The sequence below is a fragment of the Amphiura filiformis genome, chromosome 12 (genome assembly GCF_039555335.1).
Source record: "Amphiura filiformis chromosome 12, Afil_fr2py, whole genome shotgun sequence".
NCBI lineage: Eukaryota > Metazoa > Echinodermata > Ophiuroidea > Amphilepidida > Amphiuridae > Amphiura > Amphiura filiformis.
In genome coordinates, this window is record NC_092639.1 from 22114363 (window position 1) to 22136755 (window position 22393).

The window sequence follows — 22393 nt, forward strand, 5'->3', positions numbered from 1 at the left end:
CTGTTTTCCCCTGGGATATATTTTTTACACTATAACAGTGGCGTAGCTAATGGGAGCAAGCTAATACCGTAACCATTCGGGTATAAGCCCACCCCCTAGATGGCAGATTTAACTTCAAAAATGGGGGTGGGCTTATACCCAGGGAAGGGCTAGTGCACGAATTTAAAAATAAGAACAATCATCCCCCATTTGTATACATGTACATGTATGCCCAGTGTACCAAGAGTAATTTCTATCATCTATGTCAATTTCTTAAAATTATAAGTGTGGAATGTTAATTATACTTTATTACCCAACTCATATTGAGTGTACTTTCTTAAAATGCAATCTTACAAAGTGTATCAAGCTTTAATTTATTATACTGTATTATATATTATTCATTTTCTATTATTGTTGTTGCTATGTAAGATGGAAAAGCATATGTGAATAAACTACTTTGAATTGAATTGAATTATCAACTGATATTTTTTTATATTTGTTCTTAAATATGAGAGCAAAGCATTGATTTGATTTAAGAACTTGGCCAAAATTTAGTACTGGGCTTATACCTAAGTGCACCCTTATTCCCAGAATGTTTCGAAAAATAAAGGTGGGCTTATAGCCGAAGGTGGGCTTATACCTGGGTGGTTACGGTACTCGTAAGAATAACAAGGTTTCTTTAAAGTTTTTTTTACATTTCCCACATTTTATAATGGCCCAATTTCTAGAAAGTTAGCAATTTCCACTGAAGTTATGCCTTACCTGCAGGGAGTGTATTTGCTGGTATCTGAAGACTCCTCCTATCAGTCCTCGAATTACTCAAATCAAGCTCATCACCACCATCCCATGAGTACTCGACACGTCTAGATTGCAAGCACTCACTACCAGATGGAAACTCTACACTACATTGAAGAAAGATTCTGTAAGGATAGAAATTCAACAATATTAGACCACCTTAAAAATAGCTTGTCTTAAAGAGGAAGCCCTGCCAGGACAGTTCTTCTGGGGTGAACCAAACCTGCTTGGTTATCAAATTAATCCGTGACATGGTTATCTCTGAATTTGACATCAATTTAGCACCTTTAAATTCAGAGATACCCTTGTCACTGATTAATTTGATAACCAGGCAGGTTTGGTTCACCCCAGAAGAACTGCTCTAGCAGGGCTTCTTCTTTAAAGCGTGCTTGCAGAGTAGTAAATTCATGTTTTCGTGTTTAAACCAAAGATGTTATAACCCCTATGGGTAATTGTCAAGTATGGGACAAAAACAGTGCAATGTTGGCAATGTAAACGTAATGTAACGTAACGTAACGTAATGTAATGCAAAGCAATGTTTATACGTATTTTAAATAATTCTTCGCAAATGTGGAATACTCAGCATGATCGTAGCTCCTGATGAGCATATTTTTAATGATTTGACAATATAAATAGTGTGACAAGAATGAATAATATGCTACGTAATGCATGGCTCACAGTGGACGATGGTAAAAGTGCATTACTCGATTTTGCTTCTTATCTCTTTAGTTATACTCATGTCAGAAATTAGCACCAGGCACCAAATTTATGCAATGTTTCTTGCCTGCCCGATTAGTCCTGCAACTTACTTCCTTCCAGGTGGAACATTGTCTCTCTCAGCGCCTGTGAGGGTAAGCGTACTCTGGGGTCTGGTAGCACTTTCAACCTCCAGGTCAAAGGTTGAAATATCTGGCGTATCAGCAGATCTTGATGTGACTGCCAACTGGAATGTGTACTTTGTATCAACTTCTAATTGGTCTTTCATTATGATTTGTTTCCTGCAGACATGTCCATCTGTATCTGTAACAAAAGCAATCCACAATATACACTGCTCAACAAAAGTTTGGAAAGTTTTTTCAAGCATATTTATCTCAGATTATTTGTGACATGTTCATATCATGTTTCATATCAATGGATAGCTTCATTAGTTCCCTTTACAATGACACCACATTTGAAACAATCACCCTTTCACGGTTGAATACACGTCGTGTGAATGTAGTGGGGTCTCAAACAGAATGTGCCAAATTGAACACTATTCTGTGCTCAAACACTAGTCAATAAGCTCAATAGCGGGTGGAAAGCCATACACAGCCACAGCAGCCAGGCACCTCCTCCTCATGCTGCTCACCAACCTTGTCACACGTTGCTGTAGATTGGCATTCCTTTCTTCAACCAGGATTCTTCGCAGCCTGCGTTATGGTTGCATTGGCTACTCTGGCACGCACACACAACCAAGCTGGTCTCACAAGTGTTCAATCGGGTTGCGGTCTGGGCTGATTGCAGGCAACTCCATTCTCTCTACTCCCATATTCTGTAGGTAGTCGTGGACTACCCTGGCTCTGTGGGGGTGAGCGTTGTCATTTTGGAGGATTGCATTGGGTCCCAGATTGTGAAGATATGGGATTGCAGCTTGCTGCACAGGATAATGGTCAACTTGGCACATTCGGTATGAGACCCCACTACATTCACAAGACGTGCACTCAGGCGTGAAAAAGGTAATTGTTTCAAATGGGGTGTCATACTAAAGGGGAGTATTGTAGCTATCCATTGATATGCAACATGACATTAACATGTCACAAATAATCTGAGATATAGATGCTTGAAAAAACTTTCCAAACCTTTGTTGAGCAGTTTACATCACAAACAGACAACTTTAATGCTTTGCAAGCTGGCCAGCTATACATAATTATACAGGCTTCAACATGACGATTCAATTTGTTCTCCAAATTTTCTCAAAATATCAAGAGCTATCTCAAGAACCACTGAACCAATACTGGCTTGTTTTTCAAGAACATTTTGAATTTGTAGTCTGCAGTTGACACCTGTGTGGAGAGTTAAAAATGCTAAACTCACATAAAGACCTTTGCATAGCAGTCAGGTTAGCTCAATCTGCTATATTGTGACATTGGCTTGACAAAGACCTAAAAGACCTATAACAATTAAGATGCAAATATTACTAAGACAACAGTTCTATAACAACTGCAGGGAGGGGACAGGGGCCCAAATGGAAAATTTTCATCAGGGGTGGCTATTGTTCTGGAATGGTAATACTATTCCCACTTCAATTATTAACCTGTATCTTGCTGAAACTCAATGGCCTCAACAGGAACCCCGCTTGTAGTAACAGACCACATGCAGGTCACTCCACCACGACCACCACCACCACCACGGATATCACCACGCAAGACGATGTCGTTCTCATCAGAGCAGGACTGCACTCTAGCTCCTCCGTTACTACTGATTTCTCCCGTTGCCCTGACAGGATTATCTGCATTTTCTACACGAAGGATCTGTAATGGAGGGTCTGGTGGGTTTTCCATGAAGTCTTCAAGGGTACTAGTTAATGCAGCAGTGTTGACTCCAATCTCAAAATCTACAAAACCAAAAATATTATGTTTAGATTTTAGTAACAGTAAAACATGACGAAAACTTTCTCTTTGATTTTAATCTAGCTGCCATATTGTCGGATGCATATGACATATTCAATATTTTTGACATTTATGATGCGTTTTGGCAGAGTAAAGACTACACTCTCCAAAAAAATTTATTTATGTGTTTTTCATAGTGATGTATCTTGCTGTTCCTAAAAATCTCTGTTTCACATAATGACAAACAGGGGTAGCGCTAGAACTAAACACTCCAGTGTCCACATGACCCCCGAACTTGCAGAAAATTAAAAAGTGTGGGGTCCGGAGTAGAGTTTGGTGAGTCCGAGTTGCACAAATGCAGCATAAATAGTATGTCTGCAATAGCACTAGATTGAATAACTGGGGGGTTTGCAGGGACACCTGAACTTACAGATAATTTAACAATGCGGTTCTCGAACCACAAGTCTCGCCTGCTTTTGTGACTGCCTGCTTTTGCGATAACTGTTGGTAGAGAGGTAAATTAATTTGGCGGTTATCGGCTGGGCACGATTATCTGGCTGATGGTAACTGTACCCACCAAGTTTCATGCCCATGCAACAGTTTTGACCTAAAATTTTGGCTCTAAATGTTGACTGTACCCCTCGTGCTAAGTTTCTTGCCCATACGACAGTTTTTACTAATTTGACCTCAGATGACCCCTGGTGACCCCGAAATGACCTCCCAAAAATTTGGCTTTAAATGTTGACTGTACCCACCAAGTTTCATGCCCATCCGACAGTTTTTACTAATTTGACCTCAGATGACCCCTGGTAACCTCAAAATGACCTTCCAAAAATTTTCCTTCTAATGTTGACTGCACCCACCAAGTTTCATGCCCATCCAACAGTTTTTACTAATTTGACCTCAGATGACCCCTGGTGACCCTGAAATGACCTTCCAAAAATTTGGCTTTAAATGTTGACTGTACCCACCAAGTTTCATGCCCATACAACAGTTTTTACTAATTTGACCTCAGATGACCCCTGGTGACCCCAAAATGAACTTCCAAAAATTTGGCTTGAAATGTTGACTGTACCCATCAAGTTTCATGCCCATACGACAGTTTTTAATAACTTGACCTCAGATGACCCCTGGTGACCCGGAACCCCGTAATGACCTTCCAAAAATTTGGCAAAACCAAAGAACTATTTCATCAAATAAATCAAAACAGAAAGATGCATCCTTTACGAGTTATCACTCATTGAAAGTGCTACTTTGCTATACTTTACATGGAAAGCGACTATCTTAAAGTCGTCATATTTCCTTAATTACATGACCGATCAAGCTGTTATTTGGATATGTGATGCACAGTTGAAAAATAATTATTAAAAGATTTGGTGACCTCAGTTGACCTTTGACCTTGTATGTGACCTTTGACCTCACGAAATTGGATAAAGTATGTTGCGCTGAAAAATCAAATTTGGCAATACCAAAGAATTATTTCATCAAACTAATAAATCAAAACAGAAAGATGCTTACTTTACGAGTTATCACTCCTTGAAAGTGCTACTTTGCTATACTCACAAAATTGGATAAAGTATGTTGCGTTGAAAATCTAATCAGGTCGAGTACCTCTGGCCACGCAACTCCCCACCAAGTTACGTCACTGTACCCCATACGGATCTCCAGATAATCTGTTCACAAGGTATTTTGCTTATTACGCATATATTATGCAAATTAGGTACTTAATTACCATATTTTACGCTCAAAATCTAATCAGGTCGAGAACCGCTGGCCTCGCTACTCCTCGCCAAGTTACGTCACTGTACCCCATACGGATCTCTAGATAAGCTGTTCACAAGGGTATTTTTGCTTGATACGCATCAAATACGCATAAATTATGCAAATTAGGTACTTAATTAGCATATTTTGCGCTGAAAATCTAATCAGATCGAGAACATCTGGCCACGCTACTCCCCACCAAGTTACGTCACTGTACCCCATACGGATCTCCAGATAACCCCAGACACAGTTCCACAAAGCGGATTTCTTCAGATTTCCAACCATATTTATAGAAGCGTTCCGCATAAATTATGCAAATTAACAACTAAATGCGCAAACTTTTCGCCGAAAAACTAATCAGGTGATCAGCAGATGTGTATCATAGCTGCCACCAGGTTTCGTTACCATGCGCCCGACGGATCTTGAGATAGTCTGTCCACAAACTCCACTATCAATTTGCGCTGATTTTCGCATAAATTATGCAAATTAGCTATGTTAATTTGCATATTTTTCACCGAAAACATACGGTTACGGAGCAAACTTGGATACCCTTCCTCCCACCAAGTAGCGTCGCCGTAAGTCTTACGGTTCCCCAGATACAGCTCGGACGGACACACATACATCCACACACACACCCCCCACCCCCCTAGCCTGTCTGTGTTTGCCTCCAAAACGTGGACACATTGTGTTTTGCTATCTGACCGAGGACGTGTGTATGATGTTTTCATCGCCTAACCGTGGACTAAAATGGCGGATTTTTTGTGTGTATAATACGAAACGGCATTTAGCTATCACCCTGCGGACGGTAGTTTTTGCGTGTGGTCCTCGGTTTCAGGCAAATAGCGTTTAAGGGGTATAATCCGCGCGTCTAGTACGCACTCGTTTCTAACTGAAATTTCTGTGAAATCTTGTCCGCGCAGTTCTTGCCGCCACGCCAGCGTCAAACTAAAAACTGCAAGTGGAGTGTAAGCCAGGCGCTGGTAAGAAAGATCAGCTACTGCTGAGTAGGCCTACTGTGTTTTCATCGCCATTTAAAGAGTAAAAGAAGGAAAAAAAATGACTAAAGAAATAAATAAATAAAGAAGGAAAAAGTTCAGGAGTGAAAGAAAAAAAGAAAGAAAGAAAGAAAGAAAGAAAGAAAAAAAGAAAGAAAACGAAAGAAGGAAGAATGAAAGAAACGAGAAAGAATAAAAGGAAGATAAACAAAGAAAGACAGAGTGAAATAACAGAAAATTTAAGAATAAAGGAAACTGAAAAAATTAATGTAATCAATCGAATGAATAACAACGACAGAATGAAGTGAGAAAGGAAAACAAAACAAAGACAGAATGAAAGGGAAGAAAGAAGGAAGACAGAATTAAAGAAAAGAAAGATAAATGAAATAATAACCAAGATAACAAAATATATAGACCTAGGCCTAATTAGCCATTTCAGAAATCCAAAAAATGTATTATTTCATGAAAAAGAAAATTATAATAAATGGTATTAGCGTTACACATCTCTCATTTGCTTACCTTACCTATAAAGTGTAACTTCGTAATGTAACACAATTTAACTCAATTTTGGTAAAGGTTGGGCAAGAGGAAATCAATAATACATAAAAATAATATCGGCTGGGTCTATGTATTATATAAATAGAACTAGGTCTATATTTGTTTCTTTGGCATACTGTCCATTTAAAAAGGCACAGTAGGCCTACGAAAAAATATATAAAAGGGGTGATATCAAACGGCCTTTTTTATTTGTCTTAGCTAATATTATATAACTTATTTATTATAAAGTAGTTTCTTATTTTACTGATTATTAATATAATGAAATTATTTCAATAGTATTTTAAGGTAAAATTCTGTAATTTGAAATATATATCACATGAAGTCAATTTTACTTTTTCAATAAAATGTCTATTTTCACATCTGACTTACTTCGCTTGCAACTGACTTTATAACTTAATGATAAAAAAAATCGAACAAAGTTATCCCAGCAAACACAAAAAACGTTAAAACGTTTTAAACATTTGGGTTTTGATTTAAGTGAATTAAATGTCGGGTTATATAAAGTTTATGACGTTTTAATACGTTTTGTATGAAAACACACTACAATAACATCTCTAAAATGTTTTCAAAGTGTTATTGTAAAAAATATGTTTTGCAAATATTTTTTGCCAAATATTTTGTCAACACTGAAATAACAATATGTTAGAATATTTGGAGTATAACGTTTTTGAGTGTTTTGAAAACGTTTTATACCCTTTATAACCCTTTAAATAACCCGACATTTAAACGTTTGCAACCTTTTCTAACCTTTGCGAATGATGTCGAAAATGTTTTGTGTTTGCTGGGTACATGCCTAAAATGAGATGATTTTTGAGTAATATTTTCATTCTAAACAATGATAAATAACGGGATCCGCTAATATTTAAGTTAATAATTAAAGGCCTATTCAGTGATAGCCTGCAAAAAATTAACATTGTTTATAAATTGCATAGGAGTGAAGAATAAGTCATTAAAGTTGTCATAGGTAGGCCTACAAGTATTTTTGCTATGCAAAACAACGAGAAAAAACGGCAACAAAGTTCAAATTCAATTCAATTTGAAATTACAGATTTATGTAAAATATCTCATTTTGTTTGTTGGCGCATGGCTTAACCACTTTTGGTTTTCGATTTATAAAGAACTTTAGAATCAAGAGGGTTAATAAAACCGAAGAAAATCACCCCACTGTCATGTTGCAGGTGTTTGCGATATTACCTGCATACGCTGGACAATTTAGCGTATGAGCTGCGACAAGTTTTTTGCGAGTGACGCGCTATGATATCGGACTGGTATTTTGAACCAAAAAATATGCCATTTATGCTCAAATTATGTAAAAAAGTAACTCCGTGACCCTATTTTTTATTAGCTTTAATGAAATAGCCCATCAGTGCGCATATTATATCAAAAAATAAGCAAAATTGTTCGGGTAGATTTTTTGTTATAATCGAAAACATGTCTAAAATTGCCATTTTCCCATAGACGCCTGTACTAATTTTTCCCAAAAACAGCATTTTTAAAATGGTTATTTCTCAAAACTAACTCCGTGACCCCTCTTTTTATTTTAGATATTCAAGTATATCGATGAAATTTAATTGGTACGAAGTTTAAGAAAAATCGTTCGGTGGGATCTTGTATGGACTATACCCCTTAAAGCATCTAGCATGCATTTCAGGTCTTTTGCAGCAGTTTGAGATCGAGGACAGTCCTCGGTTGGAAGTAGGTCCACAGTTTAGGGTGAAAAATCTTGTGTGTGTCCTCGTTTGTCGGCAAACACGTACGCACACACCCCCACCCCCACACACGCACGGACAGACAGAATTAGTGATTACTAAGTCCCATCCTGAACAAAGTTCAGGCGAGACAAAAACAGGGGTCCAAACTCTATTTTGGTGGGTCCGGGACCCCAAAAAGCAACCTAGCGCTACCCCTGATGACAAATTTGCTGTCGTATTGTATAAAAATTGGATGTTTTTGCTGTTTCACATAATGACATATATATTGTTGCATTGAAATAAAATGGCATTGCATCATATCTCACAATGTGCAATTATTGCTCTTTCACATTGCAACATATTTGTTTCTTTGGTGAATACTCTTGACTACTCTTTGACTAAAATAGCATTTACATTAACTTGACCAATGTCTCCTTTAGACTGGAATGGTTTTCTGCCAACTAGATGGTATATTTTAAAAGTACAGTAACAATACATCTCGCAAAAATTTCAATTCCATTTTGTTTTCGAAATACACATTTTGCAAATACATCATATGGCTGATGATATATGCCCTGTTGAAATAGTGATATGGGCTGTTTTCACAGAGGTGGATAATGGGTCAACCCCACAGACTACTACAAACCATGTATCAACAGTCATTGTGCATTGTATGCTGTGAATTCTCGCATATGCATGAGGGCCAATTGTTTGATTGTGACATGTCTAACAATCACGCCAGCGTTACGCGTATTCGCGTTAGAGCTTGTTTAAGTGAAAAACCGTAAAAAATGTGGTACGTGCGTAGCAGTATCACCTGTTGCATTTCATGGAACAATCTGCCCTCATCATCGGGTGATGCTGGGACTTTGACTGCTTGGACACCGTCTGTTATATCTTTTGTCCATGGTCAATACATTCCCGACATGGGATGTACAACTTCTCTGGCCTACATCTTTCCATTAGGCAAAAAAAAAAAATTGTTGTGTTGCCCTCAACCGTCCGGTCCTAAATCCTGAAAAATCAGGGTCGCAATTTTTTTTTTTTTTTTTTTGGAATGATGATTTTTACAGATTTGATAAAAAAATCAATGTTTTTCACTTAAAATTAATATTATATTGAAAGACTAGTCTTTAATTGATGTCTAACAGGTATCCAGAAGTCAAAATTGACAAATGTCCCTAATTGAAGAAGCATTATTTAATATTTGAGGGATTTTTTTAAATCTGAAGGTTAAAAAAAATATAAAAAAAAAAAAAAAAAGAAATCCGACCGCCCGACCCAACTTTCCCATTTTTCCACTTGAGGGCAACACAACAATATTTTTTTTTTGGCCTTATTGTGATTTGAATTTCAATCCTTACCTGGGGGTATTTCACATCTGGTCACTATCACATGTAATTGAGACTTCCTTGTCACAGCCACACATCGTGCACAGTCCAAATCAGGAATTACAGAGCTACAGTCTCGGGGATCTGGCAAGCCGACTGGAGTGGAGAAGGTGACAACTATCGCTGTTTCTGAATATAGATAAAAATCACAAGGATTACGTAATATTTAACACTTCCTTTGCTCATGGTGCATGTCATAAATACATCAACAGAAAAATCCCACATACTCCTTACTTATGGCACACAGGCCCATGGCAGCCATCTTGACAAGTGAGGGAAAACACAATTACTAAATGATTATTCCCTATTCCTCATAAACACTTTTTAAATTCACATTTACTGTGCATCCAAAATGGCTGCTTAATGCTATCACGGCCATCTTGGATGCGCCAGGAACAGAGAATGTTCCATTTATGGGTTGTTATACTCAGGAAGTGCTAAGGATGGATGATCTGATTTTCATACAAGGCCATTCTCCGGGATGTCACAAACACTACCAAGATAACCCTGAACATCATGAAAACCATCTAATTCCAAAATTGAGTTAATTTGTAAATGGGGGAGGAATTATTTTTACATATCTTCTTTCCAAGAGATATTTACTTTTCTATATGACTTGGTACATTTTTTTCAATGGGTTAAAGGGCTTTTTTTTCCATAACTTTCAACAGTGCTTATTTTGCCCCATACCCAAAGAGTACAGAATTTGCAAGTTTTATATACCCCTGCATGTATATCCTCTTTACACACCACACCTGTAAACACTGGCAAACATGCTAAGTGATACTCACAACTCTCAGACTCCACTTGGGTGTTTTCAATATCCAACTGTGGACATAGCCAACACACCCTTTTTAAAATTGCAATCCAAGTGCCAATCGATCCTACACTGATATTGCAGTCATGATTAAGAATGTGTTTTTGTTTTATGCAGCTGCTTTTGATCTAGAAACACTGTCCAGGAACTGCGGAATTTCACCCGCCGTTCCTGTGTGTCTGCTGTTCTCGGGCTGTTACATAGTTTGCATGTGTGTCCACCCTTAGTGTGTGTGTCCTCGTTTGCTATTGTTCACCACACCTTCCCCGCCACACACCGACATCAATTGGTAAATAATTACATTGTACAGCAGAGACACTAATATCAATACCTGGGATCGATACATGTGAATGTGCTATGCACAATTTGATATTCAGACAATAAATCTTTGGATACCGGGGTAGAAAATGATGAATATCTCCTGTAATTGTGTTATTCTAAAGAAGCCGCTTTTGAAGCTTGCACTTGAATATATGTCTTGAAAGGATATGATAGTTGTTAGCTTGCGTATTGAGAAAGAACCGTGCATATTGAGCTCAAAAACTGACACAAATTCTGATTTTATATGTGCCAAACTATAGCGCAGTGTAGGCCACTGGTGGAGGCAGTCTAAAAGCAGATGACCTCATGGCGTATACCATGCTCACTGGAATGCGAGACGTCTCACCCCGAAACCTATTCGCCCCAAAAAAGTTCACCCAATACACATTACATACCACGACCAGTTCGCCCCAATACACGTACATACCACGACCAGTTCGCCCCAATTGACTCACCGTGTATAACGTTGCCGTGCGTGCATAGTACTAGTAGTGTTAAACATGATGTAAATTACTTATAAATCGCCAGTGTAATAATTTATATAATATATGGCAAAACAAAACATTATATAAAAGAAAATAAAAACAACAAAAAACTCTTACTCTTGCGAGTTTTGTGTATTTTTATTTTACCGACTCAAACTGAGTTAAAATAAGTTTGAGATGTTCAAAACTTTCAAAACTTGCAGTCCTATAAACATATTAAATCAGAGAAGATCTTCTTTGACATAATGAAACTATTAAAAGGACTGAAAAAAATATATTTGGCAATTTTATGTACAACTAGCAAAACAAACGCGCCAGCAGCAGCTTTGAGATGTTTTGTGGGTTCCGTGCTGTGCACCGGGCTGTGCACTGACTTTTGCCGCTTTTTGCACGGCGTGTAAGCGGCGGATATTTGCTGCCACTTCCGCGAAAAACGCCGGGTGTGATATGTGTTCAATCCTGGTTCAATCAATGGTACCGTGACCAAAGCACGCAAAAGTGCCAGAACACACCGACGGCGTACCTTGCTTGACAAGTCCCCGGGCCAGCGGCCGTGTGCCTTGCACACTGATGTACGATCGATTGCTTGACAAGTAGGCCTAGTATGCTCTCAATTTGATTAAGACCCGGAGGTAGTGCCACAAAGAAGAAAAATGCAATGATTTTGTTTGCAAAACTGGTTAAAGTCCAGTATTAATACGATTTCTGTCAAATTTTATTTTGGTTATTCTTTGCCAAATATTATTATAGTAACAACTGTCAGGAAAGTTTTCTGGTCATTCTAAACTGTGATGTTCTAAAATAATCAAAGATATAACAATTTTTAAATATTAGTCTCAGATAATTATATATTCATCCTCATATAGCTTGATATGCGCGTTACAACTCTTTACAATAACTTATTATTATATATATATCTTTAATTGAAATGCTATTATTTTAATTATATAATCATAATTTTATAATGTTTCAGATATATTGTACATTGTAATTGACAGTTATCATGATTCATTTTGTTCTTAATTTCTGCAACTTGCCTGTCAATCACAGACTAATTATGATTGATTTAAACACCACGGGACATCTTACATTGTACGATGTGTCCTAATCCTCTCAATATGCCAACAATTTTAAGGCGGGATGTTTTAACTTCGATGATGTTAATACAAATGTCGGCCTTATTTTATTGATTTATATCATACGCTAATACATAAGCTGGCATAATTATTCCCGGAATATCATGATTATATCGTTATGAACACGACAGAGTGCGAATACGCAAAATTGCTGTTCTGAGTAAACGCCGCGGCGTTTGAAAATCTTGGTACCATGCTCGACCAATGGGCTCAATCGATCCAATTTTATATCACAATTTTGCCCCCGAAATACCCATTTTCGGAGGGTAAAATGGGGGGGCAAGAAATTTTGCCGAGCGAAAGGGGGAAGCAATTTTGGCAAGCTGAGAGGGGGCAAGCAATTTTGGCACGAATTCATGGGGCGCCTTTTTAATAAAACGCTCTAAAAGGCTTAGGAAAACAGTACGGAAACGCTTAAAATGCAAATTTTCCTGCTCGCTGGGCTCGCATAACATACATCTAGACCATTTAAGGTTTGCAATTTAGGATCCCAAAAATTTGACATGTGCAAGGGGGGGGGGTAAAGAATTTTTGGCGAGCCGAGAGGGGGGGGGCAAGCGATTTTTCTTGTGTCGCCTGTTAAATAAAACGATTTTATGGTGAGCAAGTTTGGAAATTTTACCCCCCCCCCCCCGGGGGCTCATAATTATTGCACAGCCCTAAACATGTTACACAAAATTGTTCCATTAATTGGATTTTTTACCCATGGTAGCTCCAATATCTTAAAAACATAATTAATTTGGCAGAGTTCAATGTAAGCTTTGACATTTTTAAACATTAAATAGGCTATCGCCTTTTTTTACATTTTAAAGTAAAAACAAAATTGAAGAAGAAAAAGTTTGTTCTCAGAAAATAAATAAATTGAATATCTCTTGTGTGAAATATTGTATTAGGCCTATATTAAAGCCACGATTTCTCCGTGATACGGAAAAACGGAACAATTCACGGAAATCGGGGTTTGCCCACGGAAATTTGAAAATGCCACAAAATTGTAAAAGACTGTGTAAAATGTCTAACTGTTGTGTTGATTTGCAAAATAAAACAAAGAAAAGTGATTATTTGGCAGTAATCAACCATTAAACAACCCATTTTAGCATTAATTCTAGGCCTACTACAGTAAAGGGTAATACAAAATACACTTATAAAACATGTTTGTTTTCAATTTTCAGTGCTTTATAATTATTGGAAAATGGCACGGAAATCGTCCAATTTGTAACACAGAATTTTAATTTCGTAACACGGAGAAATCGTGGCTTTAGCCTATATTATGTTGTAAAAGAATTAAATGGGAAATATTTTCCATTTCAATTATAAGCGGAAAGAAAACACATTCGGATTTATGCGCGCATAAAAGTAACATTTTCCAATTCCGCGCTCAATTCTTTTATTCTGTTCAATACTGTTCATGAAGGTGTGCGTTGTGTAACTTGGGGTGGAGGGTGTATAAAAATAGTTGTTTTTAAAAGGTTTAGTATGCCTACAACGTCAGAAATCCCATTCTTGCATGAAAAGTAGCCTATACATTACGGATACATTACCATGCATGAAGATATAATAATGTCTATAATACATGCTGCATGCATGGAAGACACCATTTAATATCATGAGTAGGCCTAATGTTGGAAACTCCATTCTTCCATACCAGAAGTTCAGCTTTTTCCTCTGGTCTTAAATTAAAATAAATATCTTGTTGTTTTCTTTGGTTTTAGATTTCAATAACATTTGTCAAAGTGTCAAAGTGATTTTCCAATTCTGCGCCAAATTTCAAGTTTGAGTATATGGGTGACCGATCATGACGATGTGTGTTGTGTGTGTGTGGGGTGGGGGGTGGGGATGGGTGTGGGGGGGTATACCGGGTGTGGTTTATAGAGAATAGCTAACCAAGCAAAGAAACAAAATTATTTTGGAAAGATTTTCCATTTTGAATTATTGGAGAAAGAAAACTCAAATTCAGATTTATGTGCGCAAAAGTGACATTTTCCATTTCCGTGCTCAATTCTTCTAGTATTTCAGTGTGTTTATATGATTTGATTTGATTTGATTTGATTTGATTTGAGTTTATTAAGCATATCATCGTAAGAGTCAAATAACATATTGCACAGAACATAAATACAAGAACATAGTTATTATAAAATACAAATTAAAACATAAAAATTGACACGATAATCGCCAAGGATATCCCTTAAAGTCAGAGACTTATTTCCAAAGGGGTCCTTATAAATAACAATGAAAATATATATATATTACAACTATTTAAAACATGAAACACCTAAATTACAATATTAAAACTATATAACCATGTGGTCTAAGAGGATAATTTTAGCATCTTTTTTAAACCTTGATTTTATATTGCACAATTTTACATTTTCGGGTAGTTTGTTCCAATCATGGATTGCATTGTAAAAAAAGGAAGCAGAATCTGCTGTTTTGATTTTTGGAACTTGGAAGTTAAAATTGCTACCCCTAGTGTTATAACGATGAAGATGAGATAATTTGACAAAGTTTTCTTTCATATAGCTTGGGCAAACATCATGAAAAATATTAAAAACATGGTTCAAGCGGAGCTGCTCAGCCCTTGTTCTGATATTCGAAATGCCTAGATCCTGAAAGTCAGCTTGGTTAATATGATACATGTGATCTTTTCCCAGGATAAATCTGATAACTTTGTTCTGAGCTCGCTGCAATCTGATTGAATGATATTTAGAAATGGCACAATACCAGGAGGAAATAGAATAATCAAACAGGCACAAAACAAGAGCTGAGCAGACCATTTTCTTCACTTTTTGATTAAAAAAATTTGCTTGTCTGTAGAGGAATTTCAAGCGAGAATTAACTTGTTTCACAATTTTGGTTGCAATTTCCTCACCATCAAGAAACTGATTAAGTTCTAGACCAAGATAAACAACAGTATGCTTAGACTTAATTATTTGACCATTGTTAAGAATGATAGAAAAATCAGAAACATTATTGACCTTACGCTTGATCCAAAGAGAATCAGTTCAGTTTTACCTTTGTGCAGAGAGAGATTATTTTCTATAAGCCATTTATTGCAGCTCTCCAAGTTATCACGAAGAACATGACTGATTCTCTCTGGATCTTTGTCGGAATATATCAAAGCACTATCATCAGCATACTGCAACATAATACAATTAATAGAAGTGGACATGTCATTAACATAGCATAGGAATAAAAGAGGACCTAAAATACTGCCTTGGGGAACTCCGCATGTTATGACAAGAGGATCAGACTCAACCCCACCAATTTGAACAATTTGTTTACGATCACAAAGATAAGATTCAAACCAGGCTGTGGACTTAACACCCATGGCAGACAGTTTGTTACACAAGATTTTATGGTCAACACTGTCAAAAGCCTTCTGGATATCTAATAAAATCATCCCAGTATAGAAGCCAGCAGCAGTTTTCTTTCTGATATGATCTTGAAGGTGAATGAGGCAAGTGTCAGTTGAGTATGATCCTCTGAAGCCAGATTGGAGTTCATAAAGAAGTTTATTTTCAACCAGGAATTTGTTCAATTGGAAAAAACAGCCTTTTCTAAAATTTTGGAGACAACTGGGAGAATGCTAACAGGTCTATAATTACCTGCATCCAGCCTACTCTTCTTTTTTGTAGAGAGGGATGACTTTTGCCAATTTCATTTGAGTTGGAACAATGCCAGACCGAAGAGAAAGGTTGATAATGAAAGTGATTGGCCCTTTAATAGCCTCTGCCGCATCTTTGATAAAGCGGGCTGGAAGGTTGTCAAGTCCAGTGCTCTTGGTTGTATTAAGACTGTTTAATTCCTCAAAAATAAACTCCTCGCAAACCTCTTGAAGTTCAAAGGAGTCAGCGGAACATTCTTATAAAAATCTTTAAATGTGTCTGTAGCAACACTATAATCAAAAGTAGATTGTTTGGGAAGTTTACCAACCAGATTTGAAGCAATTTCAGTAAAAAAATGATTGAAATGATCCGCAACATCCCTTTTGTCAAAAAGCTTTTCACCCTCAACATCTAAAACAATACCGTTAGATTCCTTAGTACTTTTCTGATACCCAAGGGTTTTAAGTTGTTTCCACAATTGCTTTGGATTATCCTTGTTTTCCTCAAGTTTATCAACAATATAATTTCGTTTTGCATTTTTGATGTCATTGTGTAATTTATTACGCAACATACGGTACATATTGTAGTGTTCAGGGTCATGTTTGTCTCTCCGTGATCTCGCAACCAACTATCCCGTTCCCGAATACTCTCAAGAATTTCAGCTGTGATCCAGGGCTCAGAATGATTTTTTATTCTAATCTCTTTAAGAGGAGCCACAGAGTCAAGGATAGTGGTGAATAGATCACAGAAAGACATCCATGCCTCATCAACATTGGTACAGTTGTAAACCAAGACCAATTCTCATTGTTTAAAGTTTCAACAAAACTGTCCTTATTGTACTTCCTTGTAGAACGGAGTTGAATACATTTGTGAGAAAATGACTTTTGTTTCATACTACTCCTTGTGCAATAGGTTATATAATGATCACTGACACCATACTTGATAACACCATATTTCTTGATTTTTTGCATGTTATTACATATCACATGATCAATTGCTGATTTAGAAGTAGCAGTAACTCTAGTAGGTGTAAAAATGAGCTGTTTAAAACCAGATTGGCTGAGCATTTCTTGATATTTCTTATAACAGGAATCAAAACGAATACTGCACATGTTCATATCGCCAAGAATAATAACATCATTATCATTTGGAATTTTAGTTATGACATTATCCAACCTATCAGTAAAGTCAAATTCAGAATGTGTCTGTGACCTATAACAAACACCTATGATAACAGGTTTAGACTTGGGGAAAAGAATTTCAACCCATACTGCTTCAAGTTTAGAGTCTTGGAGGTCAGTTCTTTCATTAAAAGCAAGACTGCAATTCACATAAATGCAAACCCCACCACCATCTCTGTTGCGATCATTTCGAATCACAGAAAAACCTGGAATCTCAATTTCGCAGTTGCTAATTGAGTCATCAAGCCAGCTCTCACTGATGGCAAAAATGCTGGGCTTGATTTCAGAGGCCAAAAGTTTGATTTCAGACATTTTGGGAGACATGGATCTTGCATTTAGGTAGATGCAGTGAAAGCCTTTTGTGCGAAAATGATTATAACTGTCAGTATCAAATAAAGTTTGTAAATCTGATTCTGATGCTTCATGATTATTATTTGAAACATGTTCACTTAGGTCGTCATGATCATATGTAGGCTCACTTGATGAGGCTCTGATGTTACTGGTTTTCACGATTACGATTCTTCCCTACTGAGTGAGGCGTGTGGCATTTAATTTCAGTTCTTTCACCCTCTGCCAGTCTTCAGTTGACATACGGAGATGGGATGTGTTGAAACTCAAGAGGGCTTCCCTAGTGTATTTAATAGGAAGCTTGCTTTGATCAGATGTTGCAGTACAAGGGGGATAAATAGTTCACTATTATCAAAATGTGGGCCAGGATTTGGATTCACATCGCCAGCAATCAGTAGGCGATATCGAAATGTAGCTGTGGAGTTATGGTAAATGAAGGTGAGCTTCAGTATGTGTGAAGGTGAGCTTCAGTATGTGTGGGGGGGGGGGGGCGTGGGGGCGGGGCAGGGTGTGAAGGGGTGTTATTGTTAAACGTTATATGCCTAGAGCATCAAAAATCCCACTCCTACATTAAAAGTATACAGTACCGTAACCATGCATGATGATATATAATAATGTACATGTATGTACGTTCACACGCATGCTGCATGCACTGCAAGACACCATTAAATCTTTTGGCTGCCTGCAGATCTGAACATAGGCCTATAGGACTTTTCCCACAAAATGGTCTTGGGAGCAAAAATTTGCCTTTTAAGCGTGAAAAAAAAAAGAAGGGCGGGTCTTTGGATGTGGGTATAAAGGAGCTCGTTACTAATAATATTTTGCCAAAGGATAACCAAATTAAAATTTGACCGAAATCGTATTAATAGGCCTACTGGGCTTTAATCAGTTTTGCAAACAAAATCCCAACTTTTTCTTCTTCGCGTGCCTCCCAATATGAGGCCTACGTCACAATTTCAAAACATGGCCCGTAATTCTCGGGTCGTAAAAACATACTCGATAAAATAGATAAGTAACAAAAACCCATATGGATGGAAAAGTACATGATCAAAAATAAAATGTTTTCATAACATAAACATAGTCAGCTCAACTGAATCTCGGGGCTGAATCACATGGGTTTCTAAACAAATTCATAGCATTACACGTTTATATCACCAGCCAAATTGTTACAAATACTCAACATTTATTTAAAAACAGCACTGCATATATACTGTCTACTGAAAATACAAATTGTATTAGTTACGAACAATGGATTGTAAAAACATGACAAATTCATAACATACAAAAATACATTTTAATGGCATAAAATTCATAGAACACCGTCAAATGTGTTTACAAAGACATAGGCCTACAGTAAATAAACAAATTAAACAACACAATGTAAAGTGATTCAATAATATAATAATAATTAAGATATGATTAATATATACTAGTACTATTAATAATATTAAAATGATAGTTATTTTTTATTGTTATCATAAGAAAATAATAATAATACTATAATTTTTACTATAATACCGTATTAATTATTATTATATGAATAGGTCGTATTGATTATTCCATAATACATGAATATAAATGCAAACAATTGGAAGTTGTATTGATTGGCCATATGACCGCATGCACTGCATTCACGGCACTTTACAGTTTACACAGTGAGTCAATTGGGGCGAACTTGTCGTGGTATGTACGTGTATTGGGGCGAAGTGGTCGCGGTATGTACGTGTATTGGGGCGAACTGGTAGTGGTATGTACTGGTGTGGGGCGAAACGTCCTGACACCGCTCACTGACATCTACAGAGGTCAGTCACCAGGCTATTGTCAACAGCCTTAGTTGGATGTCCCTCGGCTCATTATGCATCTCAAAACTATTAAACAGGTCAGAACAAAATGGCCATGCGTGGCTGTGCATTCTGCCTACCATGGCGATTTCTGCCATGAAGATATCGGGGCGATGACACTGTGCGCCATAGTCCCATACACATAAATCCCGATTTCTCAAAGGTAGAGATAAAAATGTCACAAAACTATTATAATTTTTATTTACCTGCATCATTGAATTTTGCACTTGTGACTTCAAAGAATGGCACAATAAAATTGTATGTTCCACGACATAGTGCATCTGGGCCCTTTGCATAGATCAGTTGGTCGTCTACAGTTGGTATAAAAACTACCTGTCCAGAGACATGTTCATCCAGTTTGTATTCAGTTGCCACGGTGATCTTGTTGTTAGCCCATGTTATGTCTATTTCACGAAATGCCTCGCGGAAAGGGATCTGACGTCCTTCGGAAAACACTGCATCATTAATATAAGGAAAAGAAAACACCTTTTAATATCAAAATTTATTTTTATTTTGTGTCTAGTTTAACAGATTTACAAATGCCTCAATATAAAATCATTTTATTTTGAACTAAAGAATTGGTGCATAAACAGGGTGAGTAAAAACAAAGTGCAATAGAGAAAAGAATCCATTTTTATTTAAGAACCGAGTTTAACCTTTTAGGTTTTAAAACATTTTATAATTAACATATCCATTAGTGATCTTGTGTGAAAAAATCAAGGAATTAGCATTTACTGTTTTGTTTTTATGACACATTTTATAGCGATACTCAATTTTAATGTTTAAGAGACATCTAAAATTTGAATGTCAGCCCACTCTGTGTAAGGTAGATTTGGAACCACTGCCATTTTCTTAACCTCATTGGCATTGAAATAAATTGGAGCACCCAAAGTGTTATTGCCCTTGGTCTTGTTTAAGGAGAGACACATTATTTGTTGTTATTTTCATTTTCCCTTTATTTTAAAGATGTTTATTCTCTACCAAAACCATATAAATTTGTAGGCAGGTTTTTCAAATGTCAAAATGAAATGCGCGCAAATTGAAGTGGAGTGAATTTCAAAATATCCAGTAAGTTGGACATATTGGGATTTTTAAAAAATGGAGTTGGAATCGACTGAGGTATGAAGGACTTAAAGTAATGTTAGAAAGTTTGTTTGAACAAAAAAAAAGAAATAAAAATAGCATAAAAATCAACCTTATTTAAGTTAGTTTCAGAGCTGGTGCATTTATCGTGCATTGTGTGCTCCCATTCAAAATACATGGTACTTTGTAGACAAATAATGAAATTGGGTATCGCAACAAAAGGACTCATAAAAATTAAACGGTAGAAGCGAGTCACTTCATTTTTTCACAGAAGGTGACTATATTGAGTGTGGCATTTATAGAAACTTTCAATAATGGGAAAGTTCAACTTGGTTCTTACATTAATATTGATTCTCTCCTCTATTGCACTTTTTTTGACTCACCTTGGTGCAAACACTAAGATGCAAAGCTGTAGCCAGGGGGTGCCAGTGTTCGAAACCTTAGCGGTGGTTTAGTACGATCTTGTGGAAAAATTGAGTTAGCTTGAAATTACCCTGGACAAGGAACTTACTGCTAATTGTCTCGTTATAACCTGTACAAAACTCTGGGAGCTGATCCTGTTTGAGATGGTCATTTGTGGAATGTCTAGGGTGTGCGCTCTAAAAGCAGTGAAGTCCCTTGTTGTTGTTCAATGGTTTATGGAATGATGTGGGGCCATAGATGTCGGCGACAACCTGTAAAGTGTGCTGAGGCTTGTGGATCAAAGTCAAGGTGTTGTGCCTGAGCGTAGCGCACTATAAATCACTGCGCTTTTTTTAAAAACTTTTGTCTATGAAAATCCAAATACACATTGGGTCAAAATGTTAAAAGTAAAAGCTTAATAATGAATTAAAGAAAATTATAAATAGAACACACACTTACTCTTCCCAAATATTGCATGTAAATCTCCATCTGCTAGCTGGTCCAATTTGCCCTGTCCGGTTAACGACAACTCAAACCGTGGATCTGTCAAATCTCTGTATTCCTCATTCACCACAGTACACTCCGACACAACTATTGGCCCTGAAATTGTGAAAGATGTAGGTAGCGAGTTCTATTTTTAGATTTGTGTCATAATTTTAGTTGGCTATAGGCCCTGAAATATGGCAGGCCGTTAGCCAGAATCCTCCTAAAAATATGCAAGGAACACAGACCCTCAAATGGGCTATTCCAGGTACCGTCCATATACCCTCCCTTTAAGGAAGACATGATCTTTATCTCCAACACAGGGGTGTAGATTAGAGTGGCAAGTTTTCCGTGATTTAAAACACAGAATTCCGTGATTTTCCGCGTGCGTGGTTTTAAATACTAAATTCCGTGATTTAATTTCAATTCTGTGTTCACATTTGGGGTAAAAAGAAGTTACTCGCATTATCTTTTTAGTTGTTTTAAGCCTGATATCTTTGAAGACTGACTTGATTTTCATATTTCTACCTCACATCTCATTATTTTTTCTTCATTTTTATTTTTCTCAGGAAAAAAAATGTGTTTTCCGTGAATTTTTGTGTTTTCCGGGTTTTTTTCTTAAATTCCGTGAATTTGTCCGTTTTTCCGTGACACGGAAAACTTGCCACTCTAGTGTAGATTTCAAGTGGAGTTTCCCATTTTGGTAACCCCATTCACACTCCCTGTGTGGAAGATTATAGGTATTAGGTAATGTTTTCCATAAGAGATGTATTGATTTCAAATGAATAGGCCAATTTGTGTACAAAAAACATGCTTATATCAACTTCATAAGACCTAGATGGCCACTACACAATTCTGGTTTAAAGCCATGATGTACGATCTTAGGACCATTATGTGACCATCCACCACAAACCCAGTGTAAAGTCAACAGTGCGG

The 22393-nt window shown here is 37.0% G+C and overlaps 1 protein-coding gene across 1 annotated transcript in view; it reads right to left on the reverse strand.

Moving 5' to 3' along the window:
- The window catches only part of LOC140165504 (uncharacterized), a 72146-nt gene that overhangs the window by 23095 nt on the left and 26658 nt on the right, over positions 1 to 22393 (reverse strand). Inside the window, exons 9-14 of the mRNA XM_072188794.1 lie at positions 21434 to 21574; positions 19696 to 19944; positions 9732 to 9887; positions 3068 to 3367; positions 1584 to 1794; positions 742 to 899 (exon numbers count right to left, since the gene is read on the reverse strand). Coding sequence (XP_072044895.1) covers positions 742 to 899; positions 1584 to 1794; positions 3068 to 3367; positions 9732 to 9887; positions 19696 to 19944; positions 21434 to 21574 — 1215 coding nt within the window. The remainder of the gene's footprint in view (positions 1 to 741; positions 900 to 1583; positions 1795 to 3067; positions 3368 to 9731; positions 9888 to 19695; positions 19945 to 21433; positions 21575 to 22393) is intronic.